The sequence below is a fragment of the Fusarium verticillioides genome, chromosome 5 (genome assembly GCF_000149555.1).
Source record: "Fusarium verticillioides 7600 chromosome 5, whole genome shotgun sequence".
In the NCBI taxonomy this organism is placed as follows: domain Eukaryota; kingdom Fungi; phylum Ascomycota; class Sordariomycetes; order Hypocreales; family Nectriaceae; genus Fusarium; species Fusarium verticillioides.
In genome coordinates this window covers 1,669,994-1,686,796 of record NC_031679.1, presented here as the reverse complement: position 1 = coordinate 1,686,796, position 16,803 = coordinate 1,669,994, and the positions used below count along the sequence as shown (strand labels likewise).

The 16,803-nt window shown below is 49.1% G+C and overlaps 7 protein-coding genes across 8 annotated transcripts; 4 read left to right on the top strand and 3 right to left on the bottom strand.

Annotated features, from left to right (window-relative positions):
* The first annotated feature begins 211 nt into the window (after positions 1–211).
* On the top strand, positions 212–1,799 carry FVEG_02846 (hypothetical protein). Of its 2 annotated transcripts, XM_018890360.1 has the most exons (5): positions 215–501; positions 551–600; positions 652–1,185; positions 1,242–1,321; positions 1,377–1,790. In XM_018890360.1, the coding sequence occupies exons 1-4, from the start codon at positions 360–362 to the stop codon at positions 1,272–1,274; spliced, it is 759 nt and encodes a 252-aa protein (XP_018746657.1). In that variant the 5' UTR covers positions 215–359; the 3' UTR covers positions 1,275–1,321; positions 1,377–1,790. The 2 variants fall into 2 exon arrangements, with proteins under 2 accessions (XP_018746656.1, XP_018746657.1); XM_018890359.1 differs by having other exon boundaries at positions 212–501; positions 652–1,321; positions 1,377–1,799.
* On the bottom strand, positions 1,376–2,961 carry FVEG_02847 (NADPH2:quinone reductase). The gene is made up of 2 exons (XM_018890361.1): positions 2,788–2,961; positions 1,376–2,734 (listed from the first exon to the last, which is right to left on the bottom strand). The coding sequence occupies exons 1-2, from the start codon at positions 2,810–2,812 to the stop codon at positions 1,752–1,754; spliced, it is 1,008 nt and encodes a 335-aa protein (XP_018746658.1). The 5' UTR covers positions 2,813–2,961; the 3' UTR covers positions 1,376–1,751.
* A 477-nt stretch (positions 2,962–3,438) lies between these two features.
* On the top strand, positions 3,439–4,016 carry FVEG_02848 (hypothetical protein; the record flags this gene model as incomplete). The annotated part of the gene is made up of 3 exons (XM_018890362.1): positions 3,439–3,599; positions 3,795–3,883; positions 3,952–4,016. The coding sequence occupies 3 exons, from the start codon at positions 3,439–3,441 to the stop codon at positions 4,014–4,016; spliced, it is 315 nt and encodes a 104-aa protein (XP_018746659.1).
* Positions 4,017–7,707: 3,691 nt separating this feature from the next.
* FVEG_02849 (hypothetical protein) lies at positions 7,708–9,394 on the top strand. Its single transcript, XM_018890363.1, has 2 exons — positions 7,708–8,206; positions 8,269–9,394. Exons 1-2 carry the CDS (start codon positions 7,971–7,973, stop codon positions 8,477–8,479), a joined length of 447 nt encoding a protein of 148 aa, XP_018746660.1. The 5' UTR covers positions 7,708–7,970; the 3' UTR covers positions 8,480–9,394.
* Positions 9,395–9,651: 257 nt separating this feature from the next.
* Positions 9,652–13,272, top strand: FVEG_02850 (propionyl-CoA synthetase). The gene is made up of 3 exons (XM_018890364.1): positions 9,652–10,807; positions 10,866–12,134; positions 12,182–13,272. Exons 1-3 carry the CDS (start codon positions 10,183–10,185, stop codon positions 12,619–12,621), a joined length of 2,334 nt encoding a protein of 777 aa, XP_018746661.1. The 5' UTR covers positions 9,652–10,182; the 3' UTR covers positions 12,622–13,272.
* Positions 11,815–14,061, bottom strand: FVEG_02851 (hypothetical protein). Its single transcript, XM_018890365.1, has 2 exons — positions 13,244–14,061; positions 11,815–13,193 (listed from the first exon to the last, which is right to left on the bottom strand). Exons 1-2 carry the CDS (start codon positions 13,909–13,911, stop codon positions 13,058–13,060), a joined length of 804 nt encoding a protein of 267 aa, XP_018746662.1. The 5' UTR covers positions 13,912–14,061; the 3' UTR covers positions 11,815–13,057.
* A 1,473-nt stretch (positions 14,062–15,534) lies between these two features.
* On the bottom strand, positions 15,535–16,372 carry FVEG_02852 (hypothetical protein; the record flags this gene model as incomplete). Its single annotated transcript, XM_018890366.1, has 4 exons — positions 15,535–15,657; positions 15,769–15,917; positions 16,223–16,251; positions 16,344–16,372. The coding sequence occupies 4 exons, from the start codon at positions 16,370–16,372 to the stop codon at positions 15,535–15,537; spliced, it is 330 nt and encodes a 109-aa protein (XP_018746663.1).
* Between the last annotated feature and the right edge of the window lie 431 nt (positions 16,373–16,803).

Sequence of the window (16,803 nt, the reverse complement as noted above, 5' to 3'; positions counted from 1 at the left end):
TTCTAATAACAGCATTGACTCAGTACCTTAGGTGTAAGACTTTTATCGTGCTATCCCTTTTTTTCTTCGAAGAAGTTTATTCTGGGGATATATGCTTTATTTTTAGCATGTATGAACTTCTTGCTAGCAAGGCAAATGATAATCTAAGGTGCCCTTACCTACTAGGTAATGTTAAAGTAAGTCAGTTACCCCTCCAACATGACGTTGAGTTCCCGCCTGGACCTCGTACGTCAGGTTGCCCTTCCACGTGCAACAGGCAGCATCATCTTCTTTCATTGTCTTTCAGTCAGTACGGTTCCACCAACTTACTCACTATCCCAGCCAAAGACAGGTAAATAGAACTCGGGAAGTCTACAAGAATGGCCGACGCAGATAATGCTACTCGCGCCCCTGAGAGCGACGCCCAGGAGACCCCTGTGGCCAGCGACAATATCCAAGCTCCAGCTCCAGCTAGTGAAGCTCCAGTCGTAGGCGAACATTGTGTCTCTGACAGACCAACTCGTACGGCACCATCTAGAACAACATCATCGCAGATCGCTAACAATTGTAGCTTCGGGCCAGTCCTCCACAGGTGAAATCATTAAGCTCAACGACGTCGATGTACGCGCCCAGCAAGCTTCCCAAGCTCTTAGCTGACCCTCCCTAACTTAGATCTACGTTTCGAAACCCACCGACTACCCCCATGCGCCTTCACGACTCCTTCTCCTTCTGACCGGCGGTACGGGAATCAAATCTACCAACAACCAGATCCAGGCCGATAAGTTTGCTTCGGAGGGCTATCTTGTCCTCATGCCCGACCTCTTCGCTGGCGACACAGCTCCTGGGGCCACAGCTATTACAGACGACTCCACATCCATTCTCGAACAGTTCAAGATGAAGGCAGTAGAAGTTACAAAGTCATTCCTCATTGACATGTGGCTCGCCCGCGTCACAGATGAGAGGGTGATGCCCATCCTGCACAGAGTCATTGATGCTGCGCGAGAGCAGTACGCGGATGCGATCAAACAGGGCGACGGCATCTATGCCGCTGGATACTGTGTCGGTGCACGATTTGTTCTTCTGCTTGCTAAACAAACGAAGACCGCTGAAGGAGATGCAGAGAGCGGCGGTGTCAAGAACGGTCCTTTTATTAAGGCCGGTGCTTTGGCACATGCTGCTTCTGTTATACCCGATGATTTCAAGGACGTCAGTGTTCCTCTCAGCTTGGTTTGTGTCGAAAATGACCCTCTCTTTCCCGACAGCGTTCGGATAGGGGGAGAAGATACTTTGTCTGACGCCAACGTCGAGCATGAGGTTCAGGTTTATCCAGGAGTTCCGCATGGTACGACCACCTTGAACTTTAGTCTTTTTCATGAGTCAGCTAATGATTTCTTTAGGATTCGCGGTTGTAGGCGAGTACCAAGATTCATCAATCAAGGATGCTCAGGCCACAGCCTATGACCAGATGCTCAACTGGCTCAAGGCTCATTGATTTTTACCATGATACCTTATTCTTTCTCACCTGTGGCGTGCAGGTCGCCACAGTGGTTCTTGTTTGTGTCTTTGTTGATTTGGTTGAATATAAGCAAGTGACGGGGATTCTCACGGTGGGTGGAAGAAGGTAGGTCACAGGTTTCCACACCCAATGTACTAGTGAACTGTTTGAAATCCATGCTTTGGGGTTCAAACGGAAAGTCTTTCGGGACGATTTCTTTAGGCTAGATTTAATTGCTACATACTGTAGCCTGAAATCATTCTCTGCCTCATCTACCTCACGAGATAGTGCATATAATCTTACCCAGATTCTTGGCATCTTCCATATGCTTGTGAGCCTCTTGAATCTGTTCCCACGGAAAGACCTCATCCACAAAGATCTTGAGCTTACCGGACTCGAAGTCTGGTAGATACTGCTCCAATCGGTCCCGTAGCTCGCCCTGGTAAACCTCGTCGCGGCTTCGAAGAGTGCTGCCCTCAATACGAAGTCGCTTGTACAAAATCTGAGAAATATCAGCATTGGGGACCTTGGCACCGCTCAACGTCCCCAAAAGCACGATCCGTCCGTCACGCGCAGCGACATTCTGATTCTGCTGGAAGTAGTTTCCACCAACAAAGTCCACGATGTAGTCAACACCCTTGCCGCCGGTAGCTTTCTTGATCTCCTCCGCCCAGTCCTGCGTTTTATAGTTGAATGCAGCTGTCGCACCGAGCTTCGAAGTGATAAAGTCGAGCTTGTCCTGAGATCCAGCTGTGGCATACACTTCAGAGGCTCCAGCGATACGCGACAGTTGGATGCCGGCGACCGACACCCCTGAAGCTCCTGCGTGCCACAAGATTGACTTACCCTTCGTGAAGCCAAGCACAAGATGCAACGCCTGAGTTGCAGTAATCCAAGCCTCGGGAATACCAGCACACGTGGTGAAGTCGATGGAAGCCGGTTTGTGCAGCAACATGCGAGTACTGACCGCGATGTACTCGGCATACGCACCACCGTAAGCTAGCCCAAACACCTCATCGCCTTCCTTGAAAGCACCATGATCGCCAGGTCCAAAAGACTCAATGATGCCACTGAATTCCACTCCCAATGTCTTAGGCGCTTGAGGTGGCAGCGGGTAAAAGCCTCGGCGCTGGAGGATATCCATGCGGTTAAGACCAAAAGCTTTAATCTTTACAATCGCCTGTCCGTCAGTAGCAAAAGGCTTGGGTGTTTCGGCGTTGATAAAAAGGGCATCACGCTCGCCAGTGCCACCACGAATATCTGGGAGGATTAGTTGATCGTCACAGTCTTGAATTGGCATGTTAGCTTCATACCGACTGCCTTGATGTACTCGGGCATGTTTTCTGTATCGGAAATGTGTCTCGATTGTTGAAAGTTGATTTTGATGGAAGAATGTTCAGCTATGAAGTCAGAGGCTCCGTGTCGAAGACAATGCCCGCATTTCGCATGGCCTGCACCGAGGCAATGACGTACATTACTAATACAACTTTGAAGACGTCAATGGAAGCACCGGAGACGATGTTTGGGTTCCGCCTGACTTTCGGCCGGGAAAGCCTCCATAAGAGGGGCCGGCCCATTGTAAATTGAATACATAAACCTTAAGACATCTTTGCGTCGGTAACCAGACACAGGTGGGAGTGTTGGGCACTGAGTTATGTGTTAACCACGATTGGTAGGTCCGCTGGCAGCAAACTCGATTGGAACTTGAGTGTATAATAAATGTTGATCCAAAATGTTTGAGTTGAACTGAATTAAAGGGTGTTCCGAGGTCGGACAATGCTGTCTGTAAGGTTTATGCTTTAAGTCAACCACAGAAACACTTTGTTGTTGTGCAGGAGCTCTCACTGTTAGTAGGAGTAGTCGGTCAGTCAGTCCATGAGGATCTACACCACCAAGCGACATAGTGTGCACACATTGGTAAAGTATGAGGAGGCCAGTCGAACATGATACGGCTTTCAAACAAAATGTTTGCAGCGAGATGGAAAGCGACAATGCTCGTGTTGAACAGGAATGAGTCCTTCCAGCCCGATTTCTTTTCCAACATTCATACATACAACCTCTCTATGAGACAAGCCCACGACTCCAACCTCCGAACCGACCAGAGACGGGTTCCCTTGAGACTAAGGTACATACGCTCTTAGATAGTAAACCAACGCATTTGTCAGTACAGCAACGAGACCTCATCATGACAGTCATGCCATCCGGAATCTCGACGGTAGGCAATATCGTCTAGTCCGTTAGCCACCATCAGGGCATACTCCGATAGTGGTTCAACAGCTAGAGACCAGCTAACAAGCCATGGAGAGCGACCTGCCTGTAGGTCCTCTTCCGCACTTCAATTCCAAGCCAAAAGTCCCGGCGATGGCAAATTAGCAAGCCCAATTATCGATCGAGTGCAATTAAACTACTGTTAGTTAGAAGTCACCATTTGGACGGTCCGCGTTTGGGTGCTATCAACTACCTATGGACTAATTCAGTGCCGACTACTGAGTGGATCCAACTAGCAAATGAGGTCTCCCAGCCCGGTTGTCTGGGCCAGTAATACAAAACAAATCAGGCGAATAATACGCGTCAACATCAACAAAACAACAATGCAGCCTTGGCGTTTGTTTTTAAGTGCTAAATCAACACAAATCGAAATTTTCAACATGCAAAACCACTAATCTGGTCGAGCCACCGTAGCGAGCGTTGCAGTGGGATAAATTCAAGTAGTTGTATCCGTAATGCAGCAGCCGACATGGATAATCTGACGACCAAGACAAGTGGTGGAAATGAAGTCCGGGTATACCTTTCCGAATATTATCATGGAGCCAAGCAGATTTGGGTGGCCAGAAACTTTACCAGTCTCACTCGATACTCGAAGTGGGCTTGAGAGGCTTGCGGGAGATCCAGCGCCTTGCTTGGAGAGTGTGAGCGGGAAGAGACGTAAGGGGATGGTGAAAAATCTTGGCACACCGTTCGGGAAATGTAGACAAAGACTCGGGCAGCTTGATCGAACAGAGTTTCGGGTCAGCAAACCTACATACATGCTGCATACATAGCAATAGGCTACATCCGCTGCTTTGTTGAAGATACAGGAACTGATCGTATGCCAAGCTTTCGATTCCTCCATGGACACGCCTCGGATCGCATCGATCAGAGAACCTGGCCTCGCTAGCTTTCTTAGATTAGAAAGCGGCCGAAAGCTTGTCGTTGACCATCAGAAAACTACAGTACCCGATAACCCCTGGACACTGATTCTTATTTCTGTGGACTTGAGACGTGGGTCGCCATCTAAACTTACCAGAGTGATGATAGTCGAAACTAAGACAAGACAGAGCTACCGAACCGAAAGACCCCATCGAGAATCCATGACTCGATTCACTCGAAAGAGGTTGATGGGGAAAATACGAGACCAGGATGGAACTTTCGATACTCAGTTTGGATTCTTTGGAACCGATTCGCCTCGCCTTGTATCAGGGGGGTTCGCCTCGATTGAACTTGAAGCCAATGCTGACTGACCTAAAAGTTAGGGGAATGGACAGGCCCTCATCTTCAATCAAAGATAAGGCATCGAGATGTTGAAGGTGTTCAGGCTGTCTGATAGCTAAACTATGTTTTAGTGGTTCAAAGGGAAATTATGGAGGGTTGCTAACAGACAGAACCGTCGAGCCGCCTTATCATCAGTACTTTATCCATGGTGATATCTTGCGGACTGATCTTGGTTTGCTCACTGGAAAGGGATCAGCAAGTACTGTAAAGGGTACTACATACGTACCTAGGTACCTAGAGACAGGACTGGCTTAGGCTAGATCTGACATGACAAGGGAGATTGTATGGGTGGGTGTCAAGACCCCAACCGTCAGACGGATCCGACTGTTTTGGAGCACTCATCAGAGACAACACGGGAACAGCCTGAAGAGGAAAGTCAACAGACTTCGACTCCGTTGCCAACCCAGGATCTAGTCCACCTCTCAGACATTGATAGGACAGCTAGAACATGGCCGCCTTGTTTCTCAACGACTTCTGCGTGACCCGACCATATCAGGAGCCTCGAATAACTGTGCTAACGGTGCAGCGTTGGCATACCTAGCCATGTGTTCACTGTTGCTTGGGCTCAGTGAGAACTCTGTTTAATGTTCCGGCCCATTAGGCTCTAGCTTAGAACCCCCCCCCCTCAGGTCTCCTAACCCCTGCTACAAGGTGCATGTCTGCATGTGTGCCAGAACCCATCTAGCCATTCAAGCCATTGACTACCGTGTGGATAATTGCCCACTCTGCCACTGGAGAGTCCAAGACTAACTAGTCGGTGCACGGTGTATTGCGGATGCTGTTCAGTAGATATCGGGGAGGATATTGCCAGGAGCCATCTCCTTGTGGTCTTGTCTGTTTACTCTATGCTATTGGATTCACAGCTCAGGCATGGCATGATCAATGTGACCAATCAGATGATGGCGCCAGCTCATTGCTGGTGGCGATTATTGCCAGGATGGATAAATATGGGCTTCCCGCTACTACATGAACGGGTGATGCTCGCTGCAGCTTCAGATGAAAGCACAGTTGAGGCAGATAAAGAATGGATCGGTTTCATTGGAGGGGACTTCCATTGTCGAGCCGTGATACAACCTAGCAGGAGCGAATTCTGCAAAAGTTGAATAAGGGGATTGGCAAGGCAGCAGGAAGAGATTTGTTCCTGCATTAGCGTCGCATTATGCTAGGGGAACTGACCAGTGAACATGCCCACAATAGGAAGGCGACAGTCTATTGGATAAGGTATTGCCTGGCGAAGAGCAACGGGGGTGGCTGCCTCGCACCCACGCGACAGTCCGTCCATTTCTCATTTGATCTTCATTCTTCTAAAGTCAAATCAGTAGATCTTCGGAAACAGAAAATCCTTCGATAGGCACATACTGGTACCTTACGCCTTGAGACTTGTCGATTGATCATTCTGATCAGATTTGGAAGCCTCCCTGACTAAGGTACTTCGCAATATCGACATTTCAAATAAATTCATTCATTACTATCATACATGCTCCATACTCTCTCGTGGAACTTGCTTCTATTTCAAACTGGCAAGAATTATCATGTCTAGTTCCGAAGAAGAAAGACACTGTGACCCCGGAGTTCTGATCATATCACTGGGATTTTCGACGTGGAACGTCGGTCCGCTTCGGCTCATCCGACGATAATTATAGCTATCGCAAATCTCTTGCCTCAGTAGGCTCAGTTCTATATCAGCATATGGCAATACTACCTACCCAGTATCTTCTTCCTCGCAATATCACTCGGTATTATTTGTCTATTTCTGGTGTGATATGGGGGAGTAATTTCGGTTTGAAGATTGGAAGTCGAGCATGCATATCCGTAGGCGCTGCGGATGTCCGCCGACTTCCAGGTCCCCTCTCATGACTGGTTCCTTTTTTAGCTGTCTCGGTGATGATACCTGTCAGAGCGCAAGACATCCATTTCCATTTGCCGGGGTTCCCACACCAGAGCACGAGGCAAAGTGGAAGGGCCTCCTCTCCCCACGCGCGTTCCCAGGGCCCGTTCTCAGCAAAGCACCCCTTTCTTGTTCTTAGGTAGCTGGCAATCCGAAGAACGATTTCACACACAGAGTAATAGTCGACGCTGCCTAAACGAGGCTCATAATGTCTCCTTATATTTAAAACAACAATACCAAAAGGTGTGATGAAGAACTTTCTCACATGGGCTCTCTCTCTTGGATACAAATATGCGGTCTAGAAACAGTATCAGAAGGTATAGCTGCTGGTTTCGAGCTTGATATCAATGAATGGCTATTTTTTGTATCTGGGAAGTTGTTTTCCTCGACAAGGAGTTGCCCTGATGCCAGCCAGCGTCCACTCAGATAAGAACAACTCATGAACTTGTGGTTGTACAAATCCTTGAGTGCAACAACTAAACCTGCAATCCTGGTAGAATTCGCCCCTAACTGTGGTTCAATAACATGGCGATTGGTAGAAAAAATCAATGCTTGCCTACCGAGCTCATTACATTGTACGGATATGGTAGTGTGCCACCGGAACTTGGGCCTAGATGAGCTTATCTTTTTGTCTTTTCCTGACTCTCGTCCGCTCTAGACTTGCACGGGGCCTCTGACACTGGATGAATGGCCTACTCGTACTCCATACACCGTACAGATTTTAATTAATCGCTATTCTCAAGGATCCCCATGCCCCAGATCCCCTGTTGCTCCAGGTCCCACCCCTCCATTACTGATTCATTGCGGGCCACACCACAGGCATACCCACACCCCCATACCCAAAATCTCATCAACCTCCCTATCAGTCCCTGTCGAGCGAAGACCTCATCTTAATATAAAGCTCGAGTCCTCCAGATCTCCAGAGTCTTTTTTCTTTCTTTCTTCTTCTTCACCCACACACATTCATTCGCTACTACACCTTGACTTTTAGTCAATTTCACTCGTTACAGCACATCTACCAACTATACAACTTCCGAGTTACCTTAATTTAATCCCAACCCCAAACCAACCGACAAAATGAAGTTCGCTACTGCTCTCGCTTTCGCTGCTGGCGTCGCTGCCCACGCCAAGAACGTCACCTACACCACCGAGGTCGTCACTGCCTACACCACCTACTGCCCCGGTCCCACTGAGATCGTCCACGGCGACAAGACCTACACTGTCACCGAGGCCACCACCCTCACCATCACTGACTGCCCTTGCACTGTCACCAAGCCCGTCATCACCACCTCCGCTGTCGTCTGCCACGACTGGTAAGTTACTGATATCCGATGTCCTCAGCCTCATCAAAACATCCATACTGACAGTGTCTCAGCCCTGCTCCTCCCGCCCACCACGGCAACAACTCCACCATGGTCCCCGTTTACCCTACCGGTAAGCCCGGCAAGCCTGGTTCTCCTGCTGGTCCCGGTGCTACCCCCACCGCTGGTGCTCCTTCCGAGGTCCCCACCGCCGGTGCCGGCAAGGTCGCCGCTCTCTCCGGTGCCGGTCTTGCTGCCGTCGTCGGTCTTGCTGCTTTCCTGTAAATCAACAGCTAGCAAGCCTACTCCACGTCGTGCCTACGATGCTTTACGCTCAGTAATACTTGATTCGCGTGGGGGCATCGATCATTCCTCATGGAGTGGTGTGGAACAGTTAGCAATGGTTTGGTTTCAGTTGGGGATGCAAGCGATCTTTCAGGGAATGTATAGAACTTTTTATTTTGGGTTACGAACATATGTCACGGGAGAACCGGTATACCCTTGCAACGCTCTATGGAGTCTTGTCTAATGATGGCCACGCTTTGCAGGAGTTGAGACATTCTTGTATATGAGTTTTGTCTCGGTGTTCGGAAGGAGCTTGCATATTCCCTGTGTGTGAGATCTTTCGGGGCTGGGAATATAATGTGTTTTTTTTTTTTGGCCTTGAGCAAAACAGGACGATCTTGTCTAGCTTCACTCGCGGTTCGTCTTTGTTCCTGCTCCCATCAATAACTTCAAGAGACGCTTTTCCAACCTCGACTCCCGTTTCCTCTTCTTGATACATATTTTTGGGTTGCCAAACGTCTTTTAATATTTGCGGTCAAGTTACTGGCGCATATATATATATACACAAACCGGGTGTGTTTATGGTCTCTTGTCAACTAGATTCAATGTTATTGCGAGCCTCTGGGAAACCATGTATCATAGTCAAGGCAAAAGCAAGCATTGCTGAGAGGCCAGTTTTGGCCCGGCATTATTAACTCTGTTGTCGTGTTTACGATGTGAATATGTCTTGGGTGTTTGTTTCAGCTGTTATATGCTGAGACAAAGCCAACGTTGGTTCACTTAATAACTGATAACTTGAGCCACACTTTGTTACTGCCAGTAATAAAGGAGCTGCTGAAAAACTACTACTTTCCCGTGTCTTCAATCTAACCCAACGTTGAGCTGCTTTGAGTCGTGGGGTTTGTTATCCAAGCATGAACTTTCACACCTTGCGATATAGCAATATGTCGGTTGATACTTTTTGAAAATTATCATTATCAGATTATATATCTTATCAGCATGCAAAGAGATTGCATTGCATGAAGAAGAAGAAGAAAACAATCTTTTCATGCGGTGAGGCATATCATCAAGGTCAGCCTATCAAATTGCTTAGTAAGAAGTGTACTCCGTACTACGGCAGTCGATCAGAGCTAAGTGATCCCGAATATCCGGGATATCACCGTCTCAGACATAAACCACCAAATAAGCTTTACAGTTTACACGTTGTCAACGAACTCAACAATTATTAACTATCACGGCTCGGCCTTATACCGACCCGGCCGTTATCCATAAGGTCTACCGGGCAAATGGGACGGTCATCTTGGCGTAATGCGGGGAAGGTTATCTGGTATGAAGCCACCCTACCCTGCCAAGCAAGCTGGGAGAGCCGCAATTGATGATTAGAGATGGGAATTTGTTGGGGGGAAGCATCTCGCTGTATTTTTCTTGATACTGCCAGTCTCCAATAGTGCAAGATGGTTTCACTGGACTCGCCCTCGCCTCGCCTTAAGGTATATCGCCTATCTCCTTGGTCAATGGTACTTCCTTTGATCCGACATCTCATTTCAAGTATCAAAGTCAAACTCCCTCGCCAGGACTTCTTTCATCAAGCTTGACCTTGGAAACCTCTGTTGGACAGTTTCATTGCAGAAGAGATCGTCATCCTGGCAGAGTTATTTGTACACCGTCAAAGACGGCCCGAAGCTTGTCGGTAGTGAGGTCCGATGCCGTTGAACCTAAGACAAGCCATTCAGTTTATCATATACACTCGGCTCCCTAGCTTATCAGTTCCTACTCCGACATGCCCCTTTAATCATCGTTGTTGCTATTTGTTGCCGAGATACCCCTCCCTGCCAAAGCCATTGGCATCGACAAAAGCACAGAGTTACTCATCCATGCCCAGTACTGCATTGAATGAGGAGCCCAAGATACAAAGTAAGAACGAAATACCAGCTATGCCCCACAACCAGCAAGATCAACATATACAAGACGAGGTGCTTCGTCACAGTCTTGAAAACCCCGAAGACTTCTGGAGACACCAAGCCGACCATCTCCACTGGCATAAGCCATATTCGTCAACCATCCAGCTCACTCAGAAAACTCTCAAGAACGGTGTTACACATGATAGCTGGGAGTGGTTCCCAGGCGGCGAAATATCTACTTGTTGCAATTGCGTCGATCGACATGTACATGATGGGCATGGCGATTCCGTCGCCATCTACTTTGACAGTCCAGTGACAAAGACAAAGGAAAAATATACATACAGTCAGCTTCTTGGTGAGGTTGAGACTCTTGCTGGTGCTCTAAGAGAGCAAGGGATACAGAAGGGGAATGTAGTCCTGCTGTATAGTGAGTAAACCATGCATCGTTCTCGTACAGTGATGCTGGCAGCTAACTTGAGTAACAGTGCCTACGATTCCCGCTGCCGTGATAGGTATTCTTGCTGCTAATCGACTGGGCGCTATCCATTCTATTGTGTTTGGTGGTTTTGCCCCTCACGCTCTGGCGCAACGTATCGATTCATGCCGTCCTACGGCTATTCTGACGGCGTCTTCTGGTATCGATGGCAACAAACCTCCAATTGCATACAAAGGCTTGGTAGAGGAAGCGATTCGGTTGGCTGGCCATAAGCCCCATAATGTTATTGTCTGGCAAAGAGATCAGCTCCGTTGGAATCTCAACCACGAAACTGGGCAGCTCGACTGGAACACGCTAGTCGACAGTGCCCGATCTCGAGGAATTAAGGCGGATTGTGTGCCAGTCAAGAGCACCGACCCTATTTATATCATTCACACTTCAGGCACCACTGGAACCCCAAAGGGTGTACTCCGCGATGCTGGTGGTCACGCTGTTGGTCTGCACCTGTCCATAAGTTATCTGTTTAACATTCACGGCCCTGGGTGTGTTTCCTTTACGGCATCGGATATCGGCTGGGTCGTCGGTCACTCATACATCATCTACGGTCCGCTCCTCACAGGAGCTGCAACTGTCTTGTACGAGGGCAAACCCGTCGGTACCCCTGACGCATCGGCGTTCTGGAGAATAGTTGAAGAGTATAAAGTCAACACCATGTTCACAGCGCCAACAGCTCTACGTGCAATCAGGCGCGATGACCCCAACAACCAATCCTTCATCGATTACGGCAAAAGGGGTGCTCTCAAAACTTTGCGAGCTCTCTTCCTCGCTGGAGAACGCTCCGAGCCTACGCTTATCGACACTTATCAGCAGCTCATGGGTCAATATTGCGCCGAAGGCGCAGCCGTAGTTGATAATTGGTGGTCTACAGAAGTTGGTTCCCCCATCACGGGGCGAGCGCTCGTTCCGCACGCTGGCAAGCATCGCAAGACAGAAGTTCGTGGACATCCACCTCCTTGCCTGAAGGCTGGTAGTGCTGGGAAAGCAATGCCAGGCTTTGACGTTCGTATCGTGGATGATGAGGGCAGTGAAGTCAAGAGGGGATCCATGGGAAATATTGTTTTGGCAATGCCTCTCGCCCCGACAGGATTTCGCACTCTGTGGAAGGATGAAGAACGCTTTTGGAAAGGCTACTTGAAAAGATTCGAGGGAAAGTGGCTTGATACCGGTGATTCGGGCTGGATCGACCAGCAAGGTTATATCCATGTGATGGCACGCAGCGACGATGTTTTAAATGTCAGCGCGCATCGTCTATCAAGCGGTACGTTTCAATTTCTTCCAACTTCAGTATGGACTAACAGTGCGTAGGATCTATTGAGCAGGCCATTGCAGCCCATCCTCGTGTCGTTGAAGTTTGTATCGTAGGCGTACCGGATTCACTAAAGGGTCAGCTTCCTTTCGCCTTCGTAGCACTTTCGGGACAAGGCTGTGCAGATCCAGCAGTGCCGAGTGAATCGGTCGTCAAGGAAATACAGCAGTTAGTCCGTGGCCAGGTGGGTGCTATAGCCTCACTAGGCGGCATCATCCAGGGCAAGGGAATGATCCCTAAGACAAGGTCTGGCAAAATGCTACGACGGGTCCTCAAGGAGATGGTGGAGAACGCCATTCGTGGTGACTTTGACAAGGAAGTTGCGGTTCCTAGCACGATTGAAGATGTGTCGACATTGACTGTTGCCCGTGCCAGGATCAGGGAGTACTTTGAACGAGCAGAGACCGAGACGGATGGCATGGTGAAGGCTCGCCTATAGAGCAGGTTTGATATGAGCGACCTTTCTGAAAATACCGGATCTTTTCTGGTAACTTCGAGTGGCCTGATATTGTTGGAAGATACAGTGACTTAGTTTCTTCATCCAGAGTCCATTTCACTTGGTAGATGAGCCACTCGCGATGTTCTGACGCTCATTCTCCTTATTTAACGTTTGATGGCTTCTGAAGGAAAGCTAGTTCGAGACGAGCCTCCGTTGCCTGCGAGGGCGTGACAGACTCCAGCATTCTATATCGCAGCCGCATTCGTAACCACAGATATCCTATCCCACGCTACCGAACGTTTACTCGAAGCAAAAGACCCTCCAATGTTTGACCATTCGTAACCGGAGATATAGGCGTAAGATTGTGACCGAAACTTCTTATGGCCCCTATCCTAGACTCCGGTGAACAAAAACATAGCGTATAGGTGAGTACAGCTCAGTCCTTGGATGACTGGCCACTCAACTGCCTCGAAAAGAGGCTATATACGCTGCCCTGTGCCCTGGGTGCCATCTTGGTACTGGAGAAGCGTGCTTCGGGTAGCCTTTTCCCAGCCTGCAGGCTTTCGAGGATCCTATTGATAGCATTAGTCATGGCTCGAGTACAGATGAGAGATACAGGTACCATTCAGCACCAACAAACTTAACTCCACATCCAGCCGTTCTCCTGATCTCCTTTTCTAGTTTCCCTCCAGAAAGGCCACCACCGGCACCCGAGTATCGTCCAGCTGACCTTCCTAGTATGACATGGGTGACTTTCCGGCGTCCGAGGTGCAATGACATCTGACCTCCGTGTTCAGTGACAAGCTGCTTGAGCTTGAGATCTGATACGAGAGGGAAACAACTCCCGTTGACGTAAACAGTCACCCCATCAAACATCCGTCGGCGAGACAGCTCTGCTTTTCTCTCTTCATCCTCCAGTTTTCTTGAATTCATGAGTGCTTCATGTCCTTTTCCTTGGACCTCATCCTTCACCCCTAGACTCTCACGCATCTTGCCTGGTTGCACGAGCATATCCTTTACGCTCCGCTGTGCCCTTTCCTTCACGGCCTTGGGGACCAACATCTTGCGCTTCACATCGTAATCCTCTGAGCCAGCACCCCATGTGTCGCTCAGACGCTTTCCACCAGATAAGCCGCTGCGAAATTGACTGTTGAGCTTGAGGTTACGAGACTCGCGCCAGCCAGTTCCGGGGCATGATTCAGGACGTTGGTGGCCGGTTGACGATGAGTTCCATGGGTCAAAAGATGCAGCGTGTTGAGGCTCGGCGGCCTTTCGTATAGGGTGTGACATCTCTTCTTCTTGCCACTTATGAAGGAGTTCGCCAGTTCCAGTTTTGTGTGAGTTGTGATGTGATGTGATGTTGTGATGAAGCGTTCTTTGTCTTGTGGGGGTTTGTTACTGTCATTTTCTTGTCGTTGTGTCATGTTGTGTCCGCTTTTGGCACTGGCGCGTGTGACCAACCACTATATCCACGTCTTTCTCGTTGACATGTGCAGGACCTTTACGCGTAGTCACATGAGTCTGATTAAGGCGCTTACCCTATACTCCGCAATGACTTGAGCATTAATTGTTTTACATCTGAATACATGGTATGTTGCTTCCATGTGTTTTGAATGTGATGTTTATCTTAGCATGCTGTTCAATTTAGTTTTATTCCAACTTGGGCATACTTTGGACACCATAGTTGGATTTGTAGTGTCAGAACAAGGGAACGAGGACGAAAATCCTCTGTTACTATCATCAAAATCTTCAATCGAGATGACAAGATTTACCCCTTTCTCTCCTCCCCACCGTCCGGTCCGGAATGGCAAGGCAAAGACCATACTTTAGTCTGGTGAATTAACACAGTCCCTCATTGGATGAAGGAGAATGCCAACAAAGCGCGCTGCAAACATGATGTGCATTGGATCTATGTAATATCACGGGCCTCGCTCCAACTAGTGCTGTGCGGTGCACGATGAACCTGGTAGACCATATGTATACCTGAAACGGTCGATAGTTTGCTGCGGTAGGTTATGTTGGTTAACCAAACCCAAAATCCCCGTTGCCTAGACGGGCAGACCTCCTGGCAGGCAAAAGTAGCAGGATATGGCCTGGCATTATATGACATACATACCTAGACTACTAAAGATGTAAGTTAGAGTGCACCCGCGGCTTGCAACCTGTCTCACGCGCTGCAGCGCGCGGATAGAGCCGCGCGCCCACCTCAAACCAGGTGCCTACAATAGGTGCAGCACAGTATAGTACAGCACAGTACAGTACCCAATAAGTAAGCTAGGTAAGTTAAAACACGTCCGCTCAACTCTCATCTATCATCTTGATAAAAGTATGTATGTGTGTCATGCAAGGCGCAGGATCAAGCGCCTCAGGGTCAGGGTCAGGGTCGGGCTTGTGCTTGTGCTTAGGCTTGGACTTTGGCTGAGGCCTCTCTCTACCTATCTGGCATACGGGCTCGATTTCATTCGAGTCCCTCTCCGTCTCAGCTCTCCAATCTCTCGCAGTTGCCCTTTGACCATCCTCCGACCCTAGCGCCTAGACCTGATATACATTGTCATGATACACGAATTGCCTGGACCAGTCGGTGCCATGTCAATCACATAACATCTCATTGAATCCCTGTCACTTCTCAACTTCATCACATCGATCCTTGTCTGAAAGGCCCGTTCCTCTCACAGCTCGGCCTTGAACATCCGCCCGGTGAACGGCCCGTCTCGTCTCGCCGAGTTTGCCTCTACATACATACATGTACATACTCCGTACAGGCACCAGCGACTCCAGCCCAGGCCATTCCATGTTCATGTTCATGTCATGCCATGACATGTCACGGTCTGGGGCCACCCAATTCCTCTTCCGCCCCCCTTCGTGAAGTCCTTAGATTACCTAGGCCCCTTCCTCCCTCTTGGCCCCCAAGCCTCAACCTTCGAACTCTTCATGGGTTCGGAGAAAGCCAAACACAAAAGACCGATCGCTTGACGGCTCGACCAGGATCGTAGGAACTTGATACAACCCAAGACGAGGTGGAGGCGTTGACCAGAACTATCCTTTCCTTGCTTAACAAACGAAAGCATTTGCCACCAATAATCCTGACCAGCATTTCAAGCACTACCTCCAATCACCTGTACGTACATTACAGTATGCATAACATACCTGCAGCACCCCCTCTGAATTACAGAGATGTTGTGATCTGGCGTATTGCAAAGAGGTGTCTCTACAGTGCATCGGTATTATAACCTTGGCTTGATTGACGGTTTGCATCATATGGGCATGGCGGGTAACAGCATCTTTGACCAGGAGCACTGTTAATCAAATATATCTATCCTCCCACTGCAATTTTCGTCCCTTTCGTCGACTGGGAGTGACTTGAGAGTGACTGACATGCTGACATGGGCTACGCACAATCGAGATGTGGCTGTCTGCTTCATCAAGTTATTGTCCTCTGAATTAATTATGTGCTTCTGAGAATAGGCTGCTCAGATCAGGGGCTCTCCTCAGGAACTCATCGTCGAGGACCTTGGCCACCAAAACCAGGAGATATGACATCCCGACCTTTCAGCCACTTCTGCCCATTGACCTCCATGTGTCCCTAGCAGATAGGTCATACCTTTTGGCTTGTCAGAGATCTTTCGTGCTCTGTTGAAACACATATTCGTACATTACGAATTAACACTACAGTCGCCCGGCCTGCATGCACGCGTACGTGCATGCATGAAGGCTTCCCGTACCGTACATTAGCTGCCAGGTGGATAGACATCAAGTCCCCCCAGCCCCTCAAACACCCCGCTGCTTGATGTGATGTGCGGGAAGGCTAACGGAGTGGGCAGCACGTAGAAACGCGATATTGTCACTTCACGCGATGCAATTGAAGGCACCAGGCACGACGCAAAGCCTTCCCGTTGTCGATATAGCTATAGCCTCGCCCTGACTCGCCACAAGGTGGTCCTGAGGCTGAGACTTTACATCCAAGCCGTGGCACCTTTCCCACGTAGCCATGATCATGATGCGATCCTGCAATATCTCGATGAGGACAGCCTGTGTCACGCAAGACTCTTTCAGTCTGCTTTTCACTGAGGCCCTTGTGGACTACCACTAGCAGATGCGGAGTACATGCTGCTTACCCGTCAAGCTCCAACCAGCATGATGCTGACAGGGAACGATGCTATCATGGCTTGGCTTCCCGCGAGA